This window comes from Ascaphus truei, chromosome 4 (genome assembly GCF_040206685.1).
Source record: "Ascaphus truei isolate aAscTru1 chromosome 4, aAscTru1.hap1, whole genome shotgun sequence".
In the NCBI taxonomy this organism is placed as follows: domain Eukaryota; kingdom Metazoa; phylum Chordata; class Amphibia; order Anura; family Ascaphidae; genus Ascaphus; species Ascaphus truei.
Genome location: NC_134486.1, coordinates 100,540,361 through 100,550,516, shown reverse-complemented (window position 1 = coordinate 100,550,516; position 10,156 = coordinate 100,540,361). Strand labels below are relative to the sequence as shown.

General features: G+C 51.5%; 1 protein-coding gene across 1 annotated transcript; it reads left to right on the top strand.

Moving 5' to 3' along the window:
* The first annotated feature begins 6,471 nt into the window (after positions 1–6,471).
* PET117 (PET117 cytochrome c oxidase chaperone) lies at positions 6,472–10,065 on the top strand. Its single transcript, XM_075596271.1, has 2 exons — positions 6,472–6,626; positions 9,916–10,065. Exons 1-2 carry the CDS (start codon positions 6,531–6,533, stop codon positions 10,063–10,065), a joined length of 246 nt encoding a protein of 81 aa, XP_075452386.1. The 5' UTR covers positions 6,472–6,530.
* Positions 10,066–10,156: the final 91 nt, after the last annotated feature.

Here is a 10,156-nt window from a genome sequence, read left to right as displayed (position 1 = left end):
GTGATAAGTTATATGTTTATATGCATTTTTCATTATATGAACTTTGTTATGGTTATGTCATTCCCAAGCAGGACCATTGTTTTTTTCACCAGGAGAGGATGTAGCCTGGTCCCCTCTTGGTCCCCCACCCTTGACCCCTTACCTTGTGGTGCTGTGGAGGCTGGAACGAGTGCTGTGGCACTGCGGGGGGCGCGAGGGTGCCGGCGGAGGGCTGGGTGCATACCTTGCGGAGTGCAGGCAGTGTAGGGAGCGCTCCGGTGCTCCGGAGACTCCGCGGCGCACCCGGCAGCGGGGGCTGCCATGTTGGGGTGGGTGCAGGTAGCGATCACATCTCACGCATGCGCAGATTATCCTGAGGTGCGGTGGCCATGTTAGGTTGAAGCTCCGCAGGGGAACTACAATTCCTAGCAGCCCCAGGGGCTGCTAGACACATGGGCCAGCAGACCCAATAGGGCTCCCAGGATCGCAGAAGGATACATTTGGCGCGCTTGGGGGAGCCACGCTTCAGTCGGGAGCAGGACGCCAAGGAGACAGGTAGTGTCTCAGGTGTCAGTGGCCCTGAGACTAGGCCAGATCTCCCCTATAGGCCCCAGTTCACATTAGGTTGTGGCTGCTTCAGGGAAGGCCCATAGCTAGGGACACTTCCCCAGTAGCTGCTATAGTGAGACACTGCACGGTGGTGACGGATGCCACGAGGTGCCTGCGGTCTGGGACCAGTCCCAGGCCTATCCTTTATCAGAGACTATTAAAAGGGGCAAACTCCAATGGGAGCCCCCTCAGACGTGGACACCTGAGGATCCATGTGCGGTGTGGGACACATTGCTGCCGGCGGACCTTCAGCCAAGATGGCCTGGCCTGGACTAAGACCAGGAAGGTATCTTCCCAACATGCACCAACGGCCATACACACTGTGGGCAGCGCTGCCACACATTTTGGAATGGGGTTGCTGTTGTGGATATCGGGTGGTTCAGTGTCCAGGGCACCTCATTACTTTGTGGGAACCTCACAGGTGGTGGGCTTACACTGTGGGGAGTATTGTGTGTGTGCGGCCTTGTACGGTCTTGTTATTATTACCGTTATCCATTATATGCCAGTAAATATAAATTAGCCATACTGTGAGTGCATATTCTTATCTGTTACGGGTGGGTTCCTGTTAGAGGTTATCCTACTGCGTTAGGATCTCTCTCAGGTGGAGGCGCTGTATGCTAGCAAACGTGTACACCCCAGGCTCCCAGTGGCGGAAGATCAGGCCTCCTGTTTGCCACTCAGGTAACCGCAGCACGTGGGGAAAGAGGGCTACATGTGTTTAATTTCCCTTCACGGAAGTAGCTTTTTATTAAAGGGGCAATCCATGCTAGGACTAAAGCGACTTTATTCCAGTGACATATTTAAGGGATCTCATCTGAGTCATTGATGCATTTTTAGTTTTTTTTTACCCAAATCTGACATCTTTATTTATTTGTAAATATTATTTTAAAGTTAAACTTGGGAGGGGTTTGATTTCCTCCGGCTCCCTATTATGTGTCACTGTGTGTTCAGTTAGATTTTGTACAGCCAGAGACTTCCACCTCCACTTGTCTTTATTGGTTCTCTGATCAGCACATGGTGGGGGATAAGGGTAAAGAAGTCACTTTATTGACAAACACTTCCCCATTCAGACCCCTAACAAATTCAACTTGCAACTAATTTCCAATCAAATGAAAACAGCCAAACCTTTGCTACTGGCAGTGTTAGATTTGTTTAGAAAAGCGAGTTAAACTGGTAAATAAAAAAAATCGTTTTCTGGCTGGATCATTGGATTGCACATTTAAAGACACAGTACGGCCTACGCAATCATTTTGTTAGAGATGCAGTCCATGGTAGTGGTGTACCGAGTACCCGGAATTACCCGGTACATTTTCAGCTACCTGGACCCGAGAACTGAGAAGTGAGCCCGGCGCCGGGTAATGTGAGGGGTAGCTGAAAATAATCTTATTACTTACCTTCCAGCCAGCGACGGACGACATCTAGGAAGAGCAGCAGCGGTCCTGTGGCGGTGGCAGCATCGGAAGTGTCTTCAGCCGGCATGGGACGGCAGGAATCCATTCCACAGCACCGCAGTAGGTAAGCAGTGTGTGTGTGAGCCGCCGGGGAACCATGTGATCGGAGCAACGTCTATATATATATATATATATATATATATATATTAGACCCATTAAGGTCGAAACAGTCTGTCTGTGGGTGGGTTTACTGGCTATGCATCTTAACCCTGGCTGTGCTCAAAGCTGTGACCATGCAGCAAGCTTAAGCCAATAGGGGACCATGTTAAATGGTTTTGAAGCAAAAGGTGGCACTGTGTGCTCATTTGCATGTCATTTCCCAGAGCCCCTTGCTGCAGTGGAAGTGCTGTGGGCTGGGTGATAATGGTGAAAGGCAGGGTTGCAGACCTGTCTAAGAAATGCACATGAGCATACAGTAATTTTTCCATTTGATATATATATATATATATATATATATATATACTAGCTGAGAGACCCGGCGTTGCCCGGGATGTAATGTTCCCGTTCCTCTCTCTCCTCCCCCCTCTCTCTGTTTGTCCCCCATTCACATCAATCCAGTCCCCCCCCTCCCTCCCTCCTTTACAGCTTCATGTAGCGTGTGTGCGTCAGTCACTGTGTGTTTGCTCGCGCGTCAGTGAGTCTGAGGCAGAAACACAAACACACACAGACTGACTGACGCACACACAGTCAGTGTGTGCCTCAGTCAGTGTGTGCGTGCGTCAGTCAGGCTTTGTGTGCGCGTCAGTCAGTGTGTGCGTGCGTGCGTGCGGCAGTCAGTCAGTGTGTGCGCGCGGGGCGTCAAAGGCAGGGGGGGGCGTCAAAGGGAGGGGGGGGGGGGCGTCAAAGGGAGGGGGGGGGCGTCAAAGGGAGGGGGGGCGTCAAAGGGAGGGGGGGGGGCGTCAAAGGGAGGGGGGGGGGGCGTCAAAGTGAGGGGGGGGGCGTCAAAGGGAGGGGGGGGGGCGTCAAAGGGAGGGGGGGGGCGTCAAAGGGAGGGGGGGCGTCAAAGGGAGGGGGGGGGGGCGTCAAAGGGAGGGGGGGGGGCGTCAAAGGGAGGGGGGGGGGGCGTCAAAGGGAGGGGGGGGCGTCAAAGGGAGGGGGGGGCGTCAAAGGGAGGGGGGGGCGTCAAAGGGAGGGGGGGGCGTCAAAGGGAGGGGGGGGCGTCAAAGGGAGGGGGGGGCGTCAAAGGGAGGGGGGGGGCGTCAAAGGGAGGGGGGGGCGTCAAAGGGAGGGGGGGGCGTCAAAGGGAGGGGGGGCGTCAAAGGGAGGGGGGGGGCGCGTCAAAGGGAGGGGGGGGCGTCAAAGGGAGAGGGGGGGGGGGTCAAAGGGAGGGGGGGGGCGTCAAAGGGAGGGGGGGGCGTCAAAGGGAGGGGGGGCGTCAAAGGGAGGGGGGGGGGCGTCAAAGGGAGGGGGGGGGGCGTCAAAGGGAGGGGGGGGGGGGCGCCTCAAAGGCATGGATTCCTCCCCCTGCATTTCCTGCAGTGGACAGGAGGGGGGGGGCAGTGGACAGGAGGGGGGGGGGGCAGTGGACAGGAGGGGGGGGGGGCAGTGGACAGGAGGGGGGGGCAGTGGACAGGAGGGGGGGGGCAGTGGACAGGAGGGGGGGGGGCAGTGGACAGGAGGGGGGGGGCAGTGGACAGGAGGGGGGGGGCAGTGGACAGGAGGGGGGGGCAGTGGACAGGAGGGGGGGGGCAGTGGACAGGAGGGGGGGGGCAGTGGACAGGAGGGGGGGCAGTGGACAGGAGGGAGGGGGCAGTGGACAGGAGGGGGGGGGCAGTGGACAGGAGGGGGGGGGGGCAGTGGACAGGAGGGGGGGGGCAGTGGACAGGAGGGGGGGGGGCAGTGGACAGGAGGGGGGGGGCAGTGGACAGGAGGGGGGGGGCAGGAGGGGGGACGCAGTGGACAGGAGGGGGGACGCAGTGGACAGGAGGGGGGGCGCAGTGGACAGGAGGGGGGGGCAGTGGACAGGAGGGGGGGGCAGTGGACAGGAGGGGGGGCAGTGGACAGGAGGGGGGGGGCAGTGGACAGGAGGGGGGGGCAGTGGACAGGAGGGGGGGGCAGTGGACAGGAGGGGGGGGCAGTGGACAGGAGGGGGGGGGCAGTGGACAGGAGGGGGGGGCAGTGGACAGGAGGGGGGACAGGAGGGGGGACGCAGTGGACAGGAGGGGGGGGCAGTGGACAGGAGGGGGGGGGCAGTGGACAGGAGGGGGGGGCAGTGGATAGGAGGGGGGGGCAGTGGACAGTGACACACACACACACACACACACACACACACACACACACACACACACACACACACACACACACCTCAGTTGATGCGCCCTTTCTTTAGTTCCGTTTGGCGCCGGAGGTGGGGAGCGACACCTACCTGTACTTCCGGGCGCCGCCACCGTCTGACTCGGCGCCGCGAGGGAGGAAGGGGGTCCGCCATCTTACGCGCCGCGTGGCAGCTGCGGGAAGCGAGGTGATTTGGAGCGGGGAGAGGTGATTTGGAGCGGGGAGAGGTGATTTGGAGCGGGGAGAGGTGATGCCGCTGGGGAGGGGGAAGAGGTGATGCCGCTGGGGAGGGGGAAGAGGTGATGCCGCTGGGGAGGGGGAAGAGGTGATGCCGCTGGGGAGGGGGAAGAGGTGATGCCGCTGGGGAGGGGGAAGAGGTGATGCCGCTGGGGAGGGGGAAGAGGTGATGCCGCTGGGGAGGGGGAAGAGGTGATGCCGCTGGGGAGGGGGAAGAGGTGATGCCGCTGGGGAGGGGGAAGAGGTGATGCCGCTGGGGAGGGGGAAAAGGTGATTTGGAGAGGGGAGAGAGGTGTGTGTGTGTGTGTGTGTGTGTGTGTGTGTGTGTGTGTGTGTGTGTGTGTGTGTGTGTGTGTGTGTGTGTGTGTGTGTGTGTGTGTTAGTTATTTTTTTGGACCTTTGGCCCGTCACTCCGCCTCAGGCCAATGAGAGGTGTGCGGGGGCGGGCCAAGGGGGGTGGTGTGAGTGTGTGAGGCCAATGAGAGGTGTGCGGGGGCGGGCGGGCCAAGGGACCAATGAGATTGCCGCTAGGGACACCGGACATCCAGCAGGCAGGCATGCATGCATGCAGGCAGGCAGGCAAACATACAGTGCTTTCACTAATATAGTATAAGATATATATATATACACATACACACATTTATAACTAATGATCAAACTACCTAAAGTTATGCTGTAGAGATCGATAAATACAAGTTGTGCCTTTGAAGCACATAGTCTGGGAATTGGGCTCTTCCAATATCACGTGGCATGGCAGCCGCTCGAAAAGATCATTTTTTTTCTGTCCACAATGCTGCCACTGCAGCGCGCTCTGCCGTGAGCGTCAGCACAGATGCACTGTCATAGGGAGACAGGTATTTATCATTGACGCGCACGCGTGCACATTCACTGCACAGATCATTTGCAGAAGTCCCCATAAATATGATTTTACATTGTTGTGTAAAAATGAAAACTATTCTATGGCGTCATAATGACATATACAACTAAGATCAAAACGTAAAGTAAAAGCATTTGGTGAAAAATGTTGCACCAATCTTCACTGCCAAAGATTTAGGTCGGTTGAATTAAATGGCACTACACTTTATATATGCACAATCTCCGCTGAATGTAGCGGGATTGCTGCATTAACCCCCTAGCTACCAGATGGCCCAGCAATACAAAGTATTAATATTCTTCTTTTTTAAGTTGTTAAACCTGTCAAAACCAATGCAACAAGTATCTTCCTTTGGGTCCTGAGAGCTCACCTCTCACTGATTTTGGGCCTTTGACATTTATAACCTGAATTTGTCCTCTCTGCGTTTGTATTTCCGAGATTAAATTTGGCAATGGCAGATACTTTACATTTCAAGGTACAATACTTTATTTTGCCATTTTGTATACGTTAATAATTCAAAAATGTTAAATGGCACACGTATTAGTGTTATATATAATGTAGTATTTTTTGTACATGGTATGGCCAGGTTGGATTTCCACAAAGTCACAAAAACTTTAAGGGGCTCCATGGAATCATTATACATTTTTAAGGGTTTCCATGGAATTATTATTCATTTTTAAGGGTTTCCATGGAATTATTATTCATTTTTAAGGGGTTCCATGGAATCATTATTCATTTTTAAGGGTTTCCATGGAATTATTATTCATTTTTAAGGGGTTCCATGGAATCATTATACATTTTTAAGGAGTTCCCGTTCATGAAATGTTGACATCCGCTGTTCTAGCGTCTATGGAGGCAATAAGCTTCGCTTTGCGCCTCCAAAGTAAATAATACGCTGGTGTGATTACATTTCCCGCTTCCTCTTCCACACGGATGAATAAGGACTTTTGCCCGGATCAAACATGGCCGCCGGATCCTCAAGGCTTCCTGTTGTGACGACGTACCTGCCCTTTCACGCACAGTCTTTCAGGGGCAGCGTTCCATAGGTGTGACGCTAGCGCGTTCTATCATTGCTCCGCCCCGCCCGGCCCTGCTCGCTTGCAGGCATGTCTACGCTATCTAAGGTAGTGCTGAGCATATCTGTGCTCTTGTCCGTGGCTACGGTTGCTGGGGTGCACATCAAGCAAAAGCTGGATAGAGAGGTTGGTGCCGTGAGTGTAACGCCACTCCCAGTATAGCGGGCCCTTATGTGCACAAGGGTTGCGGTGTGACCCTTTGACCCCTGCCTGCTGTATTATGTCTTACTGTATTACTTTATACCAGGGCTCTTCAACCAGCGGCTCTCCAAAGAGGCAAGGATCTGAAAACTTTTAGGGGTGGGAGGGCCACAAGCTTTTGCAAGCATTTGGAACATCTGTACCAGATCTTTTTATTACCTTAACTTGCAAGTGAGTTTCCATGTGAAAAATTGCACTTTGCTTTTGCTAATGTCATACTAGTTGCTTGAGATCAAGGGCCCTTCTCGGGCTTCTAGTTGGAGAGCCCTGTTTAAGGCTGCGCTTATAGTGCCAACGTCGCGGCAAAACAAATGTATTGCCGCCTTCGCGTGCGCTTATAGTAGAAGCGGCGGCGCGATGGAGCGACGGCTTGGTCGCGATCGCTGGCAATCAAGTCAATTTGATTTTTTCCAGTGACCGCAGCGTGATGTCACCGGCCACGGCACTATAAGCGCAGCCTTAGGCCTCGGCCAAGCTTCCCGCTGGCGTGCTGAGGCGCGCTGAGGCTCAGGGAAAGCGGGTGCTTTCCCTGGCCTTGTGGGTGCTTTCCCTGCGCGCCGTCAGGGGGCGGGCCAGTGACGTCACGGAGCTGGTTCGCTCTCATTGGGCGAACCGCTCACGTGACCGGCCCTGCGCGCCGGCAAGCGGGGGAGTTTTAAATTTCCCTAAGACCTACGCTTCCGCGCGCTTGCGGAAGCGTAGGCGAGCCCCTACTAAAGCCGCTCTAATTGCGGCTGTAGAAGCTCAGTGCTGAGCGGGAGCGCGCCTCAGCGCGCCTCCGCCAGCAAGCAGGTAACATGGCCGAGGCCTTATACTTTATCAGAGTCCATGCACATGGAATGATAGTGCTTTTATTGGGACACACAGGAGAACTTCCAAACTAAATGTGCTACCTTAATGTCCATTCTCTAAGGCATGACCAGTCTTTGTACCTAGAAATCACTGCAGATGTTCTGTTGTCATTACACATTGGTATAGTCACTTTCTAAGGTGATATGTTACACTCATCTAAATGGTTTCATAATAATAACAGTAACTTATGTTTACATAGCACACTTCACTTCCAAAGCTCTTTGTACACATGAATGACACTGCATGTTACAAACTTGGTGCCAAACACTGGCACCAATAAGCTTGGCGGTTGTTGACTTGACTATTAACCCCTTTGCTACTAGAAGGTGTAATTGAGCCCCTCCGGCAACGATAGGGTTAGTACCATAAGTGGGCAGTGTGCATCACTTAACCAACAAAGTGCATCAGAAATATCAGAGTGGGGGAGGATCCTTTCCAACGGTGACTTGTTGGCAAATCAACCACTTCAGAGATGACCCATTAGCTCGGTATTAAATAGTTACCTTTTACAAGGTTGGTGCTGGCCCTACCAAAATGTAGATCACATGACTAAAGGGTTTGTGTATTGATTCACTTTGGAGTGTATAGGGACAACTGATGTGCAGAAGCTTGATAAAAATGATGGTGAGTTTAGAAAGCTGGGTTATTATTTTTTAACTGAAGCTTTTTGGTAGGAAAGATGACTTGTAATATACGTTTTCCATTTCAAGTATGTCGAAGGAAGGCATAGTCATAAAGTGATTTTTCCAGGATCACAGCGTTTAAGTGACCCAGGCAGGATTGCAACCTATGAACTACACAGTAATCACTACACAGTCCTGAGATTATTGCTGTTTATTGTATGGAAGGCCGATGCAACGTAACTCTGGGATGATACAGTATTGGCCTAAGGATTTATTCATTAAAAGCTATACTATGCAGGTTACAGCAGTTCTTATAACATCACTTTAACTCTTATTTTAAAAACGATTTTTTTTTTAGCAAATATTGAATAATATGCATGAAGTCTGTTGAAGGATTCTGGGGCTGCATGCTAGAGGAGACATTAACATTTCATAGCTTTAATAACTACATTACGCCAATATAGCACTAGTGAAAGTGGTAGTCTACGATTGACACCCTGTTATGCAAGTTTAGTGCTTAATAAAATGTAGAGGAAGAATATGGTGCACGTTTAACTTGAGATGAATACATTCAGCATCATTGAAAGAATTATTGCTCTAGTGCAGTGTTTCCCAACTCCAGTCCTCAGGGAACCCCAACAGGTCAGGTCTTAATGATATCCCTGCTCCAGCACAGGTGGGTCAGTCATTTTGACTGAGCCGCTGATTGAGCCACCTGTGCTGGAGGAGGGATATCCTTAAGACCTGACCTGTTGGGGTTCCCTGAGGACTGGAGTTGGGAAACACTGCTCTAGTGTCCTCTCTTCTCAGCAGTAGGACTCGGTGATGCTACGTTTTGTCTTACAAAATGAACTGTGGCTTTACTTTGGCTTTGTCCTCCTTACACTGCTTTTACAGAGACAAACTTACACACAGTACTTCAGTTAGTATAGATAGACCAACTGTATTTGGATCTTTGTGCATATTAGTTGTAAAATCGCAGTATGAGGTGCTGTTTATTTTGGTTAGGGTTGTCACAGCACAAACACCATACATAAGCTATTTCCAGTAGATTTAATGCTATAATTTGTCATTAAGTATGCCAGTTATGACCAAACCTCTTAGCAATTGACCATCATCACATTAAATACTCCTCTTCAAATAAGTCTCAGTAGACATTTGGATGGTTACCTTCATTTACTGAACATTGGTGCATTCTTGAATGCATGGGCGCTATACAGGCATACCCCACATTAACGTACGCAATGGGACCGGAGCATGTATGTAACGCGAAAATGTACTTAACGTGAAGCACTACCTTTTTCCCACTTATCGATGCATGTACTGTACTGCAATCGTCATATACGTGCATAACTGATGTAAATAACGCATTTGTAACAGGCTCTATAGTCTCCCCGCTTGCGCACAGCTGCTTCGGTACAGGTAGGGAGCCGGTATTGCTGTTCGGGACGTGCTGACAAGCGCATGCGTGAGCTGCCATTTACCTATTGGGCGATATGTCCTTACTCGTGAGTGTACTTAAAGTGAGTGTCCTTAAACAGGGGTATGCCTGTATATGATTCTAGATAATGCCATGATTTCATATAGTGCTGAACCTGACACTGCAGCTCAAATCTGGTTCTATAAACTACTAGTTCAGTTTTTCCTTGTAGACAGTAGTGGATGATTTGTGGGAGAATGGAATGTATTGCAGGTAGAATTAGTGATGCACCAATAGCTTTTCTTTCTTTTGGTTGCAGAGACTTCGTGACGGTGTATTCCGCGACTTGGAAAGGCAGAGTCGGAAGCAGGAAAACCTCCGCCTTCTGAAGGAGCAAATCGATTTGACCAAACAGCTAGAGGTTGAGCGAGAAAAGATCATTTTGAGCGAAAGCTCGTACAAGTCTTAAGCGTTCGCTGAAAATCAAAGCTCTGAACAACAGAATCGAGATTAGAAAATCTGTACCACGACTTCTCTGAACTCATTCACCTATTCCGTAA

Excerpts from the sequence above, each read along its gene's own strand:
- PET117 (XM_075596271.1), top strand. The coding sequence starts at position 6,531 with ATGTCTACGCTATCTAAGGTAGTGCTGAGCATATCTGTGCTCTTGTCC. Across the intron at positions 6,627-9,915 it reads AGCAAAAGCTGGATAGAGAG|AGACTTCGTGACGGTGTATT; the intron begins GTTGGTGCCGTG and ends TTTTGGTTGCAG.